This window comes from Drosophila arizonae, chromosome 4 (genome assembly GCF_054131065.1).
Source record: "Drosophila arizonae isolate 15081-1271.41 chromosome 4, UAZ_ARI_1.0, whole genome shotgun sequence".
Lineage (NCBI taxonomy): Eukaryota > Metazoa > Arthropoda > Insecta > Diptera > Drosophilidae > Drosophila > Drosophila arizonae.
Genome location: NC_142924.1, coordinates 16,624,383 through 16,643,933, shown reverse-complemented (window position 1 = coordinate 16,643,933; position 19,551 = coordinate 16,624,383). Strand labels below are relative to the sequence as shown.

Below are 19,551 nucleotides of genomic sequence, written 5' to 3'. Positions count from 1 at the left end.
GTTTTTTATTTTTGGGTTATATTAAGTGTTGCCCTACTGACATACTTTTAGCACGCAATTAACAAATTATAATTAGTAGCTGTTGAACTGATGTTTGAAGAACTTCAAGTGTGCCGAATTAACCTGTTGCTGACTGAGTCTATTTATTTAGCTTAGTTTACAATATTCTTGAGAATAGTTTAATATTTCATCTATAAAATTATCTTTCACTTTAGCTTACAGTTTCACATAAATTACAAAACATATTCACTATGTTAATAAAAAAACTACACACTTAAAAAGTTCACATAAAACACAAATTATGATATCATTCAGTTTGAGCTTTGACTACTCCGATGTGACCAGGAACGAGGAACAATTACGTTGCGCGTATATATAAATGCCTATGCAACAACAACAAAAATCAACACGGTTATTGTCTAAGTGTCTAGCAGACAATATCAGGCTTCAGCTTGGGGCGCCTTACAGACCCTTGTTGAAGTAGACGCGATCGGGCACATTGCCAGCAGTTCGTTTGACCATATCTTTGTAGAGTTCCGGCTCGAAGGTGCTCATTGTTTTGGTATCCAAGCTGCACTGCTGCGGGAACAGGGCACAGGCCGTGGGCACCATGAAGCAGAGGCTGCAAATAGTATCTGATTAGTTTAAGTCCCTATATTGAGTTAGCCAAATAAAGTTACTCACAAGCAGCCCACCATGAGCGTTTGGAACGGCGCATTAATCCACTTGATGCGTTTGTACGCTGGCAGTTTCTCCAGTCGCTCCATGACAACGGGCAGTAGCAGCATACCCGGGGCTGCCATTGTGATACGCGAGATGATCACCTCGCTGATGCCTTTGATGGCAGCCAAGCGACTCTGGCCGACAATCTCACCGTCGGCATTCTTGACATCGATGCCATTGATAATCTCGTTCTGACGCATAAAGGGAATGTTGACACAATTCGCTGCTGCCACAGCCGCAAACGGAACATACCGTTGCAGCAATGGCGACGCCCTTTTCGCCCAGTAGTTCTTGCAGCCAATTGCGGCCACTAGAGCTGCACTCGTGGCCGTCGCAAAGGACAGACCCAGCTGCGTGACACTGGTCGGTGAATTGGCATTGCGATTCGTATAGTTGACGATCGCATTGAAGGACTGATTGAGAAACTGCCAGAGCACCACGGCGGGCACGGTGCGGTAGAAGGCCAACATGCCGCCCGTAATCAACATGCCCCCAGGCACCTAACAAACAAAGAAACGATGCAATTCATTATTTGGCAACTGTGCGAGTGACGACAGCAAGATCGCTAAATATATATACTTATATGTATATATGTAAATGTGCCTGCAGCTGACTGTCACGCGACTTGCCTGAAAACTCATGCGACCGGCAAAGTTCTGCAACTCGCCAGAATCCGGATGAAATGCCGAACTATATAGCTTCAAATTGTATTTCACTTCATCGGGCGTCAGCTTGGGCGTCTGTTCGCCTGCCCGATAATTCTCCACGATTTGCTTGGCCTGCAGCAAACGGTCGCTGGAGACCAGCACCGTGCGCGGATCCGTCATCCAGGCATAGTACTGAAAGCGATCCTTGAACGTGCTCAAATCAAATAGATTTTCCACATTGACCAGAGCTGAAAATATTAATAAATTATGATAATGATAATGATGATATGAATTAATAATGAATAGAAATATAGCATATTTCTCCTTCAACCACTCACATTGGGCAGCCATGTTTTTGGAATTTAAACTGTGGTCCGTTATGTGCGATTACGTAAAGTTCGCTGTCGGCGTCGCTGCTTTCAAGTGTCTTTGATTTATTGGGCCCCAATTTGTGCTTCGAATCCTATTCGCACGCCACTTAGTTACAATTACACTTGATTTATGTGTACTTAGGGCCGAGTCTAGAGCGACTCTCTGATAAAATGCAAGCAGGTGTTTCGTTCTCAGCTGAAATGCTGCTGTGCTATTCGGTTCAATGCTGCACTTTTTTTTGCTTTTGCTGGCGCAGTTCCAATAAAATTTCAGAGGTGTTGTTGTACAGACGCCCCGCCGGCTGCTACCGTGTGTTAGCACATCTGTTGGTGATTTAACAATTGGGTAATTGGCAAAAGTACTTACATATATGTAGGTATATATTTAAATTAAAAGTCACACCTACACTCACAGATCCACACAAAGTAATCTGTCTTAATACATTCTATTTATTCGTAAATCGCATGTTTGCCCACTCTTATATTTATTTGTTTTTTTTTTTTTTTTATCCAACGATTAGCCGATTAGGCGGATAACTATCGATATAAGACAATGTATGATAGAGTAAAGTGCGCAAAATCACAATTTAAATAATAACGGTCTAAGACATGACTTACATGCTGACTAATGTGGTATTCATTTAACTAGTCACATGAATAATGTATTACTAGATTTTGTGCATTTTTTGTGCATATAAAAATGTGTTGTTCACGTGTTGTTCTTTATTACCACAACGCATACATTTAAACCAAATGATATCATTAAATACTATGTACAAAATAATTAGGTTAGTTTCTTTTGTGTTTAACTAATACTTACAGCTACAACTGTTTTTTATAGCTTGAAGTGCAATTGCTTTGCCTTCAGATAAAGAGCTTAAGGTGCGCTACACTGCAGCAGGTAAACATTCATACTATGATATTATCGATACATTGCTAACTGATTACTCATCGATAACTTATACATTTGTCATTCACCAGTGGCGTACGCACGAGTTTGCGCAGCCCTGGCTAATTCGCGATTCAATTGTTGTTGTTGCCGTTCTTTTCACTTTCGTTGCGCATTTTGTACACAAATTTCGCGATTTTAAACTAATTTACATTAATTAGGAAGGCGCTAGGGCGCAATGTAGGATTGTATAAGATTAAAGTGCAACCGTAGCGACAATGAAGTCTTGTTGCAGCGCCAGCAGCAATAGCAAAAGATAATAATAGAAAGGCCGCAACGGCTCGTCGTAGCGGGAGGGAATTGGCCGCAAAAACCGGAAAACTAAAACTGGTCCGTAGCCGAGGACACGTCGAGGTTCATTGCACTGTGACGAGATGCGTCTGCTACAACTGTTATCGCTTTGGCTGCTCTGTAGCCATGCTACCGGTGCCAACATCCTGGCGGTGCTGCCCAGCGTCTGGAGGTCGCATTATCTCTTTGGACGTCGTCTGCTCCAGCAACTGGTGGCCGGTCCACAGAATCATTCGGTGACGCTGATAAGCCCGCATGCATTATCCGCGACAGATGCGGGAACAGCTCTCTACAGAATACGCGAGATACGCATTGAGGATCAGGATCTCAAGCAGAATTGGCTGGACATGGGCATGAGCTTCGAGGCGGAACAGATGCACGCCCAGAGCGTTATGGAACGCTTCACACGCATGATCTATGCGGGCACCACAAATGTGGACCTGCTACTCTCGGATGCACAGGTGCAAAAGTTAATAACTAGCGGAGAGAAATTTGATTTACTTATTGTGGATTTGTTTCTAAGTGACGCATTACTTGGGTAGGTAAAGAGAGGAGAACGATGATATGTAGCAAAGTCTAAAGTTGTTCGTCTCTTTTAGCTTTGCCTATTACTATGGTGTGCCCACCGTTGCAATCAGTCCCACCGGTGCCAACTCATGGCTCAATAACATGTTTGGCAATCCTCAATCCGCCGCTCTCGATCCGAGTAATTTTCTACCCTACACGGAGCGCATGAACACAAAGCAACGCATTACGAATATGCTAATGAGCACCTTTGAACGTCTGACCTACAAGTGAGTGTGCTAGAGAATTTCAACTATATATGTATATATTGCTGGACTCTGATTTGTTCTGTGTTTGCAGCTTTTTCCACCTGATCTCCCAGCAATCTGTTTATTCAAATCACTTTGAGCTGCTGGTCCGTGAGCTACCCAACTATCGAGACTTGAGCAAGAACTTGAGCCTTGCCTTGATCAACTCGCATCCTGCTATGGATTATCCTCGTGCCTATTTGCCCAATATGCTGGAAGTGGGCGGACTACATTTGCTGGAGCCACAAGAGCTGCAAGTGCCAAATGTAATTGAAATTGCGCCACTTCTGACTGATAAACTAATTAGTTTTTAATCTTTATTTAGCATGTGCTTTCGTTTATGGAGGCTGCGTCGAGTGGGGTCATCTATATGAGTCTTGGTGCCGAGGTCCAAACGGCTCAGTTGCCCAGTGAAAAGCTGGCCATATTGCTGGATGTCTTTGCGCATCTCAAGGAATTTCGTTTTCTGCTCAAATGGGAAACGGAGGAGTTCATACAGCCGCTGCCAGATAACATAATGATCAACAGCTGGTGGCCCCAGCAGGCCATACTGGGTATGTTTTCGCTGAGTATAGTCTTCAATAATACTCAAACCTATTTGCCTTTCAGCTCACGAGCAGGTCAAGCTGTTCATTAGCAGCTGCGGCCAGCTGAGCGTTTGGGAGTCCATAGCGGGTGATACGCCAATACTTGCCATACCCATACTGGCCGAGCAGGAGGTGCTGGCCAAGCGGCTGCAGCAGAAGGGTGCCGCGCTAACAGTCGCCTATGATGCACTGGCCTATGACGCACTGCTTCATAGCATACGGCAGCTGACGCTGAACGAAAGTTATGCACAGCATTTGGGTCAGCTGAAGAAGCGTCTGAGTGTAGTCAATTCGAAGGCTTCGGCGAGAGCGCTGAGCCACATTGAACTGATATTGAGCACAGGTGGTGCTGATTTCCTAAAGTCCCATGCCAATTCGCTCAACTTTTGGCGCTCCGAGGGCTTGGACGTGCTGGTGATAATAGCGCTGGGTATTTTTGGAATATTGACTGTGCCATTTGTGGTCACGTGTTGCATACTGCGTCGATCGTACTACAGTCAAGCTGCACAGGATCAGCAGCAGCAACCGTATCGCACCATGCTTAAGAGCGTGGGTCGAGTGCACAGCCATGGAGATCCGAACAGCTGTAGGAGCGCTCGCTCAACGGAGACGTTGAGGAGAACACGTTCGGCACAATCGCTGTCGGTTCGCTCGAGCTGCTCCAGCTTCAGTTCGACAACACCGACTACGCCGTCTAGCAATTCAACAACCCCGCTGGATCTGACACCGCCACCGACTGCTGCAACGCCCGCTATGGATCTGTATGTCAATCAGGGTGTTTATAGCGCACAGAAAGCATCAGCGCACGAGAAGATGGAGCACGCGTTTTTATAGCCACATCGATAGCAATTGGCATGACATAACGATATATCTCTAGATTTCAAACCTTACCCACTATAAAGACACATGCTTATATATAGGCAAGATATGTAGTTAGTCGTATCTAATATCCCTTATATATCTGCATCAATGTAGCATCTGTGTTGGGTTGTGCACCCGGAAAATGTTTGTGTGTCTTTGTGTTATTTTATATAAATATATTTACTTATTCTAACTAGCTTAGCGAGTAGCCGTGATACGAGCTCACAAATGATATTGTGTTAAGTGTAATGTCCGATGTGAAATGGCAACCAAGACACTGCGAAGGTTGTTATATTTTACATTTTATATTTGTTTATTGGTAAATTCGTTTAACGAAATCGAGTGTAGGGAATTTTATTAAATATGGCAAATTGTATTTAGTTCGTCTGATTTGTATAGTTTTTAATCTCAATGTTTAATATTTAAGCAGGCTTCAAGAAATATTATATGTATATTTGCAATTGAAATTCATGTTTGTACGAGTTTTATTTGAATGAATTCTTTATTGATTGATTCAGTAGGAGCTGGGAAACTGACATATGGCGCAATGCCGCTTAACTGCCGTGATTCGATATTATTTAAACATTCGATATAAATTTAACATATATTTTTGGCGTTATATTTTTATTTTTTATTTATATATTATTTTTATTTGATATTTTTGGTTTATATTTTAGTTAAAGCACTTCAAGCCTAAACCATTTTATTTTATCAATTTAACAGAAATATTTATTTGTGCTTTAACTTTGATTTACATTTATATTTTATTATTAATTTATATTTTACTTTCCTTTTTGAATTTTGTTGTTGCTCATATTTAAATTATCAAAAGCCTAACCAATTTTTTTCAACATAAATTTTGTTGTCCTAATTTTTATTTCATATCATTTTATATATTTTGTTTATTTTTGTAAATATTTTATATATTTATTTTTTAATTATTTTGTTCGTTTTATTATGTTTAAATATTTTTTTCTTGTTATTATTTTTAAAATATAATTTTTATTTTATTTGTTTTATTTTTTAATTATATATTTTCATCATTTATTTTAAACCTATGCAAATTTCCTTCACAATTCCTATACAGACTTAAACTCCCTTCTACGCTTTAAGTACAGGGTATTAAAATGAATGATCAACTTTAGCTGGTAGCACCTCAATTTAGCGTATAAATCGAACTTCACATTATTTTCGATCATTTGTTTTTATTTATTTTGATTTTTACTCGCTTGTGCAACAAAGCATAAAATACAACAACAACAACAACAACAGCCAGCGGATATTATTAAAAAAGACTAAAAACAGAGTGAGTTGTTATATATATAATTCTTTTTTGGGTAGCATTCAAGTGTGAGTAACAGTTAATGTTAATTACGGGCGGCGATGCCAATGGAGGCGTGTCTAATTAGCTGCCCCAGCGGCGGCGTCGTCTGTCGGCGCGCTTTGATGTGCATGACGGCGTGTGCACTTCATTTAAGCCGAGTGCGCCTCAAGTGTCTCTAAAGGATGTGAATGCCATGCCATGCGATGCGATGCGATGCGACGGATGCAGCTGGGACTAGCTGTGGCCAAAGCTGGGTCTGGGTGCAAAGAGCAGCAACAGCAGCAGTAGCAGGAGGCGGAGGCGGAGGAGGAGGCGCTGCCTTGGCACCTGTTTGCATTCAACATTCAAGCCATGCATGCTAGAGGCGCATACAAAGAGAGTGACAGAGGAATAGTGTGAGAGGGGGTGGGTAGTGTGGCAATAGGAGCAGAAGTGGGTTTCGGCAGTTGTTGGAACGTTAGGGATTTGGGTGGCACAACTGCCAGCCGAAGCGCCCACAGCTGGGGCAATTATTCAGTTGGCTTCCTTCTTGTTGCATGTTAATAAAAGTGTAATTATGCTGCACGCTTATGGGGCATGGGGCATGGGGCATGGGGCAAAGGCAGCGACTGACTTTTCAACTGCCATTCAGCTTTTAGTCCCGAAGCCTTTTTATGCGCATATTTTTGGTTGGATCTGTGCAGGAATTTGATATGCAGCGCGCACAAGGTGAGGCAACAAGGTGGGCCGCAAGACCGCAAGCGCTGCGTTGTGTGCCGCATATCTCATTAATAGACAGAGTAATATAAATCGGCCTTAGATCAGAGCATTGACAGCGCGAAGGTCGCACCGCACCTGGCAAGGTGGGCCGCAAGGAGCTCAGCCGGCGGCTGGGATGCCGTCAACCGCAGGAAAAAATGAAGACGGAGCTGAGCGAAAAGAAAACCAAGTCAGGTCTTGACTTTGACAGCAGCAATGCATTGAAGCGCACAGACATACCAAAGTTCTCGGATTACCACTGGGAACAGAAAAGAACTGAACAGAGCCGAGCCGAGCAGATCGAAGAGCCGGCGGCCCCTTCGGAGTCAACAGCGACCATTAGCGCGCCTGTCAGCGGCGACGGGCGACAAATACAGCTGCAGATGCAGGGGGCTGCTGCTGCAGCATCAGCATCAAAGACCCATTGACAGCGGCGGCAACGGCCCCTGCCACAGCTGCCCCGCCCTCATTTTCGGTTGCAATATGCGTAGCGGCTGGTGGCGCCTTTGAAGTACAAGCTACAAAATTAATTGCATGCTACATGCGGCCACAAAGGGAGCATGGCAACGGCAACAGCAACAACAACAACAACGGCAACAACAACAACGGCAACTGCAACGGCAACGGCAACGGCAACTAGAACTTTAAACTGTAAATCAACAATCATCATAACTATAACTTTTTGCCCCAGACATGGACAGGCAGCCGGCCAAGGGGGAATGCTGTCAACATGTTGCCAGTTGCTCTGTGCGCTTCATTCCCTTTCAACACTTTGTAGTTGCAGCACTTGACTTTTGCCTGGCCAAATCCCACGCACATGCTACAAATCTCCGCCCCTCTGCCTCTCTCTCTCTTTCTCTGTCTCTCTCTCTCTCTCTCACACACACACTTTGTTTGCTCCATTGTGTGCAGTTTGCAATTTAATTACTTTTGAGTTACGCAACAAGCAAACGGCGCAAAGTTGGCCGAAAAGGGGCTTACAGGACCCGGCCAGTTGTGAGTGCGGCACATGCAGCAGCATGTGGTGGCCCGGCAGCCAGTTTTCCATTGGAGCCTCTGCGTCCATATTTAAAATTCATAATACACAAATTTAAGTTCTTGTTGCATAAAATTTGAGCTCTGTGCGACCAACAGACAACAGCTACAGTGGCTGCCTCTCGGACGTTCTGTCTCTGAAACAGTAAAAAAAACAACAACAACAACCAAAGAACGCTGAACAAAAAAAAAACATTGCCAGCTGTTGTCCCCATTTGCATTATCGATCGCTGCCCACTGCGAGCTCCCCAGATTTTTGTTGACACACACAAAAACAACAACAAAATTTGCATAAATGTTCACAGTTTAAAAAAAAAAAATCGGAATTAAAATATATACAAAACAGCTGCTGCTGCTGCAGCAGACAAAAATAAAACAACATAGCAAAAAGTCGGAGGACATGTGAGAAGTCAATTTAAAGACGGATCGAGGTGTTCGACTAGAAAGTACCCTGTAAAAAACCATTTTGAAGCTTAGATATGTTTTATATAAACTATCAAACATAAATATATCAAACTTATTTTATGTTACGGCAGTCTGGCTATTTATAGGGTATCATTTAGTTGCATAGCTCCCATTAAAACTTGTATTTTCCAGTTTGTGTTTGTGCTTGTTCTCTTATATTATTTATGAACAAAGTTTGCTCTACCTCTATGAAAACTATGCTCGCATTCAAAATTAATGAACTGAAATGAACAAAGTGCATTTGTCAACACCGCTCTATGTGATTCTCATGAATTTCAGTGACCTTAGACTATAAATGTTTTATATACTTGTATGTATATATCATATGATTTTTAAACATTTCATATATTGAGATTTATGTATATCTCATTTGAGATTTATATCTCATTTCATAATTTGAGATTTATATCTTCAACGAAAACTTCGATTTTGATGAAGTAAACTTTATTATATATAAAATTAATAGCTTAGGACAAAGAAATGTTGTTGATGCATTATTATTTTATATGATTTTTCCTTTTTTTTCCAATGGCAATAATTCGGTTTTCTTGTTTGTTTCTTTATGAAAATTTATTTGAGACCTTCAACTCAATTTTTTTTTATCGATTACCTAAATATATTGAGTTAGCTTTGGTGGTATTCTAGCACATAAATCAATTATTGCTATCGCCCTAAAGATTGAGAGAAACACGCTTGCCCATCTCTGCGATTCTCATATATTTATATTTATATTGAATATTTAATATATATTTGAATTAAATATTATTAACAGAACTGTATATTATAGTAAATTCAAACTCTTATGTACATATGTACATATAATTAAATAATGGATATTATATGTAAATATAAATGCACATTTACACCTACATATATAAATTTACATATTCTACGCTGTGCCTATATCAGAAATGACCCTATATTATGTTTTCTCCTCTTAATTAGATTTTCATAAATCCATTTCCTCCCATTATCAAACTCATTAACGCCCTAAAAAAAAAAACATTCATTTGGCATTTATTCAAATTCCTAATTCCAACTTGATGAAATGACAGAGATCTATTCAATTGTAATTGATTATTAATTATTCACTCTGCGCATTCCTTTCGCCAATCAAATGCCCATTTGCCACGTGTCCGTCCGCTCAGCTAACTGTTAAAGCCTGTTGTTGTTATGGATGTGCGATGAGCTGGCTTGATTAGCTTAGCAGCTGGACGCATTGAATCGCGTCGATCGCCCGCGCTTATAGAGTTACTCTGTGTGTGTGTGTGTGTGTGTGTGTGTGTGTGCCCCGCCTCCTCTGTGAACAGTTTCATGTGCATGTGCTCATTTTAGCTTGGCCCGAAGGCGTCTTTGGTCTGCAGCTTTTGATGTATGCCGCCATCCACAACACAGTTGACTGGGCTAGCTGACTGGCCAGAGTCTCTCTCTGTCCGTCCGGCAGTCTCTTTGTCGTTGTGGATGTCCGCGCCACCCGTGCGAAAACTTTGCTGTCGGCTTGCTCTTATCAACTGTCCAAAGCTTTTGCGCTCGTTCAAATCAATTTGAAGCGGTCCCCAGCCACCAGCACCACACAGGAGGCAATGGAACTGGGCAATGGGCTAGCATGAGCGCATGCGCGACGGCAGCGGCAGCAACGGCGGCGTTTAAAAGCCACTTGAATGACTGACACATAGAGGGCGCTCGCACGCTCCTCGAATGTGAAGGCATGAGGTGCTGCAATGTATATCTGAATCTCCATCTACATCGGCATTGGCATCTCCATCCGCCATCCGCCATCCACCATCCGCTAGCCGCCAATCGCCAGCTGTTGTCGGCGGCCTTTTGGCCTTAGCTGTTGCCTGTTGTTGGCTGTGTTTGCCTTTGTTCTTTGCCGTCGCGCGTTAAATGCTTTTTGCGGCTTTTATTAAATTATTATTTACTTTTATTACAAAGCGCGACGGCCGGCATGGCAAATTTATGTGATATTTCAATTTGTGACGCTTGACGACGCTTCGTGTATTCATGTTTGATGTGAACATGCGTATTTATATACGATATAGAAATCTACAAATAAATATATATATATGTACATACATACATACATATCGAATGCTTAGTCGCTGCTATACTTGAACTTCAAAGCGCACGTTCGGCCAACCCTTTGCTAATAAAATTGGTCCAAAAATATAACAGAGAGAGAGAGACAGAGCGAGCAAGAGCCACAGATAAATGTACAGTTAGAGAGACGGTCTCAACTTCAAAGCAAATGCTTTGTCTTGCGGGAGGGGGGATTTCTTGTTCAGCAACAAAGGCAATTGAAATGCTTAAAGAGGAAGATATGATGAGAGGGAGAGCGAGAGCGCAAGAGAGATTTGCCAAGCTTATTCTTGCTGTGGCTGTTGTTGTTGCTGTTGTTGTATTTGCTACCTACTTAAGTTCGCAGCGACGATGACGAGCCCCGCCCCGCGGCCCGAACCAATGCAGGCCGACACATTTTAATTGTTGTCAACCCACACACAGAGATGGACACAAAAAGCAGCCGCGCCCAAAAACGCAGCCGCCTCTCGCTCGTCCCGCATTCGACAGCGTTCGGCATCGGGGCTCGTGCTCGGGCTCGGGTTCGGGTTCGGGTGCGCTTCGATTCAGTCGGTACATGAAAAAGACATCAAAGCAAATCTTGACAACGTATATGCCTGTTATCTGCATCTAGCAGTCGGCAACTGGGTGCGGGCTCTCTTGCTCTATCTATGTGTGTGTGAGTGAGCGTGTGTGTGTGTGTGTGTGTGCATTGCAACGGATGCAAGCAACACAACTGCTCTGCCGGCACTCTTCACTCAAACACACACACACACACACACACACACACAAACACATGCATCCTTGCGGAAACTCGTACATTTCCTGCTCTGCTCCAGCTAACGATAGCTGTTCGAGTGTGGAGAGCTTTCAAGTTGCTTTTCCACTCAGCCAAACAACGTCAAAAACCTTCCTTCGTTAACCAAAACCCAAACCAAAATCAAATGCAACTCCACAAAAAGTGGGCGTATGCAAATGACAGAGGAATAGAAAGGAAAAGGGCTTTCATTTTGGTCAGTAAGTTGGCCAAAAAGGAGACTTTGGAGTGTGTCATTGTGTTGTCAGTTGATAATGTTGGCAAGACTAACATTTGTTAGTCTACATTAACACACACTTGGATAACTTGGAAATCAAAGCAGATTCAGTCTAAAATACTCCCACTCTTACTCTACTGTTTTAGTAGTGTTTGAAGTTCTATAAGATTATATGTATATGCATATTGGGATATAATAATATGAGAGATCATTTGTATACCTATACATCTTTATATGTGGCAGCAAAAGCTTTTAAATACGTTTAATAATGTGATTGATATATAGAGATAAAGCAATCAAGTTTTTGCATGCAAATTCCATTTTTGATCTATGATACCTGTTAAGGCATTTGAGTAAATTATCAATAAGAGCGACATTTGCATTATGAATTAGTATGTATGCACCTCTCCTCTCTCCACTGTCTTGTTAAAATGTACTCTCTACTCTGTACTCTCTACTCTTCTCTTCACTTGGAGATTGCAACCAGAGGCGAACGCTCGGTCGTGTTTGGCTTTTGCTCCCAGAGAAAATACAGAAGAAGCCATAAGTGTGAATGCTAGACTATATCTAATATTAAAACCACAAAGTGCTACTAGAAGTTCTATAAGATATGTCTTTCGAAAATAAAAATAATGATCATAAATATAAAATTGAGATATGATATTGGTTTGGATGAATTGAAATCTTGCAAGAGCTCTCAGCTCTATTTACTAATCAGTTAGGTATATCTACCATATACCCCTGGCTACACATTAAATGAAATATTTAACATCCATTAAACACCTCTAGATATGTTCAGCTGCATGCATATGTCTTCATTATTCATCATCAGCTTGGGCTCTCGGAATGCAGTTCAGGAACTGTGCGCATGCGTGAGTCTTGAGTTATGACAATCAAATGGGCCCATGTGTGGCCGGCCGGGAAGGCTAGTAAATCAAATTTTTGGCGTGCCGTGTAAACAATGTTATAAATCAGAAAGCCGCAAGGCAAGAGTCGGCACAGCCGTCGGGACAGCCAAGGGGGATACGCCCACACAGACAAGGAGAACGTCTGGCGGCTTGCAGTGCGCCAGGATGCAAGTGACGCATAAGGCTATTAACATATGAGATAGGGGCAGGGGCTGAGACAGGGGCGGGGGCAGCAACCGGTGTGTGGCATATGGAGACTGAGGCGTGGGCGTACAAAGTTAAGATTTACAGCAACGACAAATAATTGCAATTGGGTCGGGGAGTCGAGTTGGGTCTGAGTTGAGTCCGAGACTCTGTTGATTTGCCCTCTGTCATCTTGGGCTAGCTCAATTAATTTTTGGACAATTGAAATTAGTCAAACTGTAGCAACGGCTATTAAAACTTATTAAAAAACATCTTGGGGCTAGCCCCACAGCGTGTTTTATTTATATCTTTTCTTGTCTTTTTTTTCTTGCTTTTTTTGGACTCTTTCCCAAGCGTAAAACAAAAAGCGAGCTTTGTCTTCTTTCTGCTGTCGGTAAGGAGAAAAAAATCTGTCTGGTTTTCGCCGAGATGAATAAAAAACACGACCAGCCGCAAAAGTCATTAACGCCCAGTCAAAAGACCGACAAAAAAAAAAAAAACAAAAATATTAATACAAAAGTCGAAGTGTAGAGACAAACAGAGACGGCTGCTCAAAAGCAAAATACTGGACGGGGGTCAAAGGGAGACTTAGGTAGATGGGAAAACGAAATATGATAATGATTCATCAAATCAGGTGCAACTAAGTGAGTAGTTAAAACAATTAAGTAGTAACGTGATTATAATTAATATGAGAAATGTGTGAGGTTTGTAGAGGGCAAAGAGAATTTTCTTTTAAGCTAATTCTATATGACTTATATATATTAAATACAATCAAATAATTTAATATCAAAAATTTGAAAAAAAAAAAAAAATTTACTAAAAATTATGAGTAAATAAAACTATTGAGAAATTATTAAAATATAAAAAAAAAACATCATGAATATTAATTTGATACATTTATTATATTTTATTTATATCTGTGTTTTTCAGTATCTTTATTATGATTTAATCATAGTCTAAGTAAATATAAGAATATTTAATAAATAAAAATTTTTATGTATATAAAAATTAAATATAAATACTATATTTTATTAAATTTTAATATTAATTTTTACTTTGTTAAATGTAGCCTATTTGTTTTTATAAGTTTACTTTACTGAAAACTTAATAAAAATTGTGAATTTAAAAGATTTGTTATATATTTATTATTATATTTTTTATTTATTTAAAAAGGTGACAATAAATGAATAAAATATATAATATTAATATTAAAAATATGAAGAATATATAAAAATATAATATGTAATATTGAAATTAAAATATGAATAATATATAAAAGTATAATATGTATAACTTAATTATATATGTATATATTTATGCAAACATTTGAAATAGAACATAGAACAGAATTCATTTCATTTTTCTTAATAGAACATAATTTATTTTTAATGTATATCTATTTTTATACCCTGAACCCATTGAAAATGGGAAATCAGGGTATAATGGTTTTGTTGAAATGTATGTAACAGGCAGAAGGAGGCGTGGCAGACCCCACAAAGTATATATATTCTTGATCAGGGTGACGAGCTGAGTTGATTTGGCCCTGTCCGTCTGTCTGTCTGTCCGTCTGTCCGTCTGTCCGTCTGTCCGTCTGTCCGTCTGTCCGTATGTTTGAACGCGTCGATTTCCGAAGATATAAGAGCTAGAGACTTCAAATTTTTTGTAAAATGTTCGTAATTACAGCGCGGATATCGAGTTTATCATTAAAATTCGATAACTCATCCCGATCTTTTTTTATCGATGAAAAACCTTATCGAAAACCAGTTATAAAATTATATCTTCTACATCTTTATTGCTAGAGTCTCCAAATTTTGAATGTATGCTTATATGCAATTTATACAATTTCGGTTTTTGTCAAAATTTACCCCCCACCTCTAAATTCACCCCCTCACCCTCACTTTTGTAAAACGCGTATTTCAAATACTAGAGACTTGTGCTTTGGCAATTACATGCATATTCATGTTATAATCATAATCTGAAAGTTTCATGAAGATCGTACGTCCACAAGAAAAGTTATTAAACAATTAAGTTCTCATAGTAAGCGCACACTGCAGCCCATGCGTGTTTATGCGTGGGTGCTTGTATGTGTATGTGTTTGTGTATGTGTGTGTGTTTCTTGTGTAAGCTGAAAGACGCGAAAAATTATTGAAATAGCTAGCACTCCAAGGGTTCAGGGGATCTCGTAGTCGAGCAGTCTCGACTAGAGCTTTCTTACTTGTTTATATAATATAATTCTCCCAACCCATAATAAAACATTATTGAACTTGAAGACTCATGTTCCATGCTTTGATATTGCGAACACACTCACTGTTATTCATTATTCATTAGCACATATTCAAAAGGGGGTCTGCACGAAATATTACGAATCGGCTCTATAAACAATGTGGGGTCATATGTTGGGTATGGTCATATAAGTGTTGGGCATTGTCTCGCAGTTTCTATCTGCCCGTCGTCCGTCCCTTCCTCAGTCTTGCATTGCACAACAAATCAATTTTTTACGTTTAAAAATTTAACATTTTTTTATTCGTTTGCGTTTTTTTGGTTTCTCTTTTTCATTTTTATTTTTTATTTTTTTTCTTTAATAATAAAATGACGAAAGATGTGCCACAAAGAAAAACTTTTGAAACGCAGCAGAAAATTGATTTTCAAGACTTTGGGCATGGACAGCTAGACAGATGATGGTTGGGATAGATGAATATAGATGGGCTATGGCTATGGAGAAGCACAAACACATACACACACACACACACACACACACACACACATACTCATACACACTCAACTAGGGGGTTCTCGGCTGCGTGTCCGTTGAGTGATGTGCGCATGGACAATGAAGCACCGCCTGAATGAGAGGCGGCTAGCGGCATGGGTCTGTGTTGTGTGTTGTATGTTGTGTGGCATGCCCCCGCTTTATCATCCCTGCCTCGCTGGCTCGCTCCATTGCCGCCTGTTCGGTTTGTATGACACCGAAATGAAAAGCGTCAAAGAGTCAGCGCCGACGCGCTGCACGACTCACCGACTCGATTGGAAGACTCGTCTACCGCCTGATCGGACTCCCAACTCTCGACTCCCGCTTCAGCTTCAACTGCGACTGCGACTGCGACTGCGGCTGCGGCTGCGGCTTCAGCGTTTAATTAAAAGGCAAAGGCGGTGGCCAACGGTTGATCATTATCCATGACAGTCAGATAATGCCCCGGCGACTGGAGGCTGCGGGCCACGGTTTTGAAGTTTTGAGTCTGGATTGGAGTTTCGGCGTGGCTTTGGGTTGGGCCACTCGGCCTGGCTGACGGACGGACGGAATGACGGACCGACTGACTGAATGGCTGCCTGGCTGTGACTGTGGCAACGCCTCGCAGTGTTTTGTGTCCGCACTTTAAAAAATGATTTTTATTTTTCGTTTTTTTTTTTTTTTATATATTTAACGGGCGTCTCTCTATCTCTCTGCCTATAATTTATAGCGCAAATGTAGTATATATTTGGTTGAGGGCATGTGTTTTGGAAATGCAGGAATATGTTTGTGTAGCTGCAGCAATTGAGTGGAGTACTACATGTAATTATTATGTTAGAAGCCGAATTTCAAAGAAAGAAAGTTGAGCTTTGATATATCCAACTTGGGCTGTGTGTGGGAAAGAGATAGAGAAGGTCTAACTTTGCATCAATGAAAGACTTTAAGAAAGATAAGAGAGGGAGGGAGAAAGAGAGGAAGGGAGTGAGAGAGGGACAGAGAGAGAATGAGAGAGAGAGAGAGAGAAAGGTAGAGATAGTGAAAGATAGATATAGGAAAAGGTGGAGATAGGGATAAATAGAGATAGAGAAAAAAGAGAGATAAGAATAAAGAGACAGAAGACTAAGAGAGTGACTAATAGAGAAAGATAAGTAGCGAGAGAGAGAGAAAGAGAGAGAGAGAGAGATAAAATTAATAATTTGCCTTAAACAAAATACTCTGGAATAGAAAGAGAGAGAGAGAGAGAGAGATGGAAAAGGAAGTAGAGATTTTAGCTAGGAATACTTCTAGTCCCAACTTTGCAACGAAGCTAGAACTTCGAACACACCTCAAACCAAGCAACGCCGGGTAATTACGATTTATTCATTTCAAAACTCATAAATAAATAATTATTTTACGTATCAATTGCTTTTTATTTATTTATAAAGAACTTTATTTCTTTTGTATATATTATAGCAATGTATATTTCTTTGGCTCATAAATGTTTCGTTTATTGCCTTGAAAATATTATCAATTCTTAAAATTTAATGTTTATGCCCGAATGAAAATCAAAATAAAATTCCCAATCAGCTCCACACTTCATTGGTTTCCTGCCCAAGCAAACAAATTCTCGTTAATTTCAATAACAATTTTTGCTTTTCGCTTCTATATTTTTTGATTCTTTTCATATTTTTTCAATGATCAACAATTCGTGCATTTTATTTATATATTTCGAAGGGTGCAGCCAAGCGAGTGAAACAACAAATTAAACAAGAAAACTTAAAAAGCACAAAATATTTTCAATAAATTATGAGCGGGGCATAAATTAGATATAGATATAGATTGCGCCATAGAGCACACAGAGTCTCTATGTGTGTGTGTGTGCGTTGCTCATTAAAAACTGTTGGAGGAAGAGACTCAAAGAAAAATTATACACACATATAAATACATACATACATATAAATATATATGTATATATTTATTATATGTTTCTTTTGATACTCGTAAAAATGTTGTGCACAGTGCAACTATTAAATAAATTAACTTTGTTGTAAGTGCTGCTCATAAATATTTATGCGGCTGTCATACCCAAATTCAAATGAACTTGTCGTCATCGTCGTTGGGGCCTACGAAGCGTGAGAGGCAGGGGGAAGGGGGTTGCGTGGGGCGCCTTAAAGCAAATGATGAAAAACAATTATGAATTGTCTGTTTGGGGTCATCCGGCTGGCACTTGACAGGAAATTATATTGTAAGATCATTAAAATGACAGCCGAGCCGAGGCAACATTCAAAATATATCCAGAAAAGTGTGTGAGAGAGATGGAGATAGTGAGTCAATCTCTTCGGGCTGTACATGTGCAGCTCCGTGTCTCCTTTTGATGTCTGTGGCTCAGTTTCCAAAGTGACTTTTACGCAGAAGTCGTTAAATATCAACGCACAACAAAATTTCCAATTAATTTTGATAAACGCGCCCCGCGCGCGCTCATTTAACCAAATGCAGCTCCTACTCAAATAGAAGAAATAAGTACATATAATAATTTCGAGTTGTTCTAGCGATTGCTGCAACGACCAATTGTTGCTTATTAGGCCGAAATCGTTAAAAATCTATACAGAGTGCGATAGAGAGAGAGAGAGAGAGAGAGAGAGAGAGAGAGAGAGAGAGAGAGAGAGAGAGAGAGAATGGGAGAGTGTGGCTGACACACACACACACACACATATCGAAAATTGTCTACAAAATAAAGCCATTCGATTTGCTGGCGCATTTTATGAGCTTTTTATTTTGAGCTGATTTTTGGCCGCCTTTCTTTGATTTTACGATGCTCGGGCACAAGTTACAAGAGAGTTTCGTGTCCAGAGGTTTATCATCAAACGATTAGGCCCTTCAAAATTGCGGCTCGACAAGTTTATGGCGAGATTAACGATGCCAAAAAAAAAAAAAAAAAAAAAAAAACAAAAACACGATGCCAGCCAGATAAGCCAGACAAGATAGTTGTTTTTTTTTTCCCTTCTACTCTCTGTTCTTTTTCTGCTTCTTCTCGAAAAGCTAATTCGATACTTAAGCTGCACAGCTCACAGGGTTTTTGGAAACTAATTGAACACTGGAAACTTCCCGAAGTGCCATCATAAAACACCAAACACCAGAATGTGCATCATTAGAGCCGCGAGATCTATGACATTGGTGTGAGAAGAACATCTTCTAGTAGTGGCGAGAGAATACTATTCAAGTGGATACTAAATAATTTTGTGTTTGTGGAGATATTTTTTAACAAGCAGCCATTAAATCAAGGCGAATTCTTTAATTAGCTAGAGGAATCTATGCGGCGCATGATTCATCTCAAGTTGCTTAAATTTCATTAGGAGTTCCTTCTGATATTATCTCTGGATATGTTATTGGCCCATTAAACTCACTTGACGGCTATATTTAGACTCATTCACGAAAGTGAAATGAGTATATTGGTTTTGTGCAATGTCCGTCTTGCTGTCCGTCCGTCTGTCCGTCTGTCCGTCCGTCCGTCTGTCCGTCTGTCCGTCTGTCCGTCTGTCCGTCTGTCCGTATGAACGCAATCTATTTCGGCGCTATTGAAGCTAGAGACTTGAAATTTGGAACACATACTCGTGTATATCTCCGATTTATAAAGTGTTAAAATTTTCCCGATCCGCCCACTAGGGGCGTGGCAAATCGGAAAATGCATTTTCCGATATACCAGAAATCATGTTTGTTGAAGACCTAGAAAGCTGAAATTTGGTATGTAGGTCCGCGCCGATCACCCAAGATCACAAGCTATGGCGGATATATCTCCGCCCATTAGGGGCGTGGCAAATCGGATATAACTGTATCTCCTAAAACTATTGATGCTAGAGA

The 19,551-nt window shown here is 40.5% G+C and overlaps 2 protein-coding genes across 7 annotated transcripts; one reads left to right on the top strand and one right to left on the bottom strand.

Annotated features, from left to right (window-relative positions):
• Positions 1 to 103: 103 nt before the first annotated feature.
• Positions 104 to 2,689, bottom strand: Sfxn2 (sideroflexin 2). Of its 6 annotated transcripts, none has more exons than XM_089468851.1 (5): positions 2,562 to 2,689; positions 1,709 to 2,065; positions 1,353 to 1,618; positions 685 to 1,223; positions 104 to 622 (listed from the first exon to the last, which is right to left on the bottom strand). In XM_089468851.1, the coding sequence occupies exons 2-5, from the start codon at positions 1,719 to 1,721 to the stop codon at positions 463 to 465; spliced, it is 978 nt and encodes a 325-aa protein (XP_089324977.1). In that variant the 5' UTR covers positions 1,722 to 2,065; positions 2,562 to 2,689; the 3' UTR covers positions 104 to 462. The 6 variants fall into 6 exon arrangements, with proteins under 6 accessions (XP_089324977.1, XP_089324979.1, XP_089324975.1 ...); XM_089468853.1 differs by lacking the exon at positions 2,562 to 2,689 and adding an exon at positions 2,360 to 2,496; XM_089468849.1 differs by lacking the exon at positions 2,562 to 2,689 and adding an exon at positions 2,149 to 2,293.
• Positions 2,690 to 2,724: 35 nt separating this feature from the next.
• Ugt316A1 (UDP-glycosyltransferase family 316 member A1) lies at positions 2,725 to 5,708 on the top strand. The gene is made up of 5 exons (XM_089468846.1): positions 2,725 to 3,519; positions 3,581 to 3,775; positions 3,846 to 4,059; positions 4,119 to 4,347; positions 4,403 to 5,708. The coding sequence occupies exons 1-5, from the start codon at positions 3,065 to 3,067 to the stop codon at positions 5,212 to 5,214; spliced, it is 1,905 nt and encodes a 634-aa protein (XP_089324972.1). The 5' UTR covers positions 2,725 to 3,064; the 3' UTR covers positions 5,215 to 5,708.
• The last annotated feature ends 13,843 nt before the right edge of the window (positions 5,709 to 19,551 follow it).

What these genes read in the sequence shown, in the direction of transcription:
- Sfxn2 (XM_089468851.1), bottom strand. An exon ending in CCGGTCGCATGAGTTTTCAG is followed by an intron (nt 1,224 to 1,352) that starts GCAAGTCGCGTG and finishes TTTGTTTGTTAG; the next exon opens with GTGCCTGGGGGCATGTTGAT. An exon ending in ACGCTCATGGTGGGCTGCTT is followed by an intron (nt 623 to 684) that starts GTGAGTAACTTT and finishes TACTATTTGCAG; the next exon opens with CCTCTGCTTCATGGTGCCCA.
- Ugt316A1 (XM_089468846.1), top strand. Translation starts at nt 3,065, where the DNA reads ATGCGTCTGCTACAACTGTTATCGCTTTGGCTGCTCTGTAGCCATGCT. An exon ending in AAGAGCTGCAAGTGCCAAAT is followed by an intron (nt 4,060 to 4,118) that starts GTAATTGAAATT and finishes ATCTTTATTTAG; the next exon opens with CATGTGCTTTCGTTTATGGA. An exon ending in GCCCCAGCAGGCCATACTGG is followed by an intron (nt 4,348 to 4,402) that starts GTATGTTTTCGC and finishes TTTGCCTTTCAG; the next exon opens with CTCACGAGCAGGTCAAGCTG.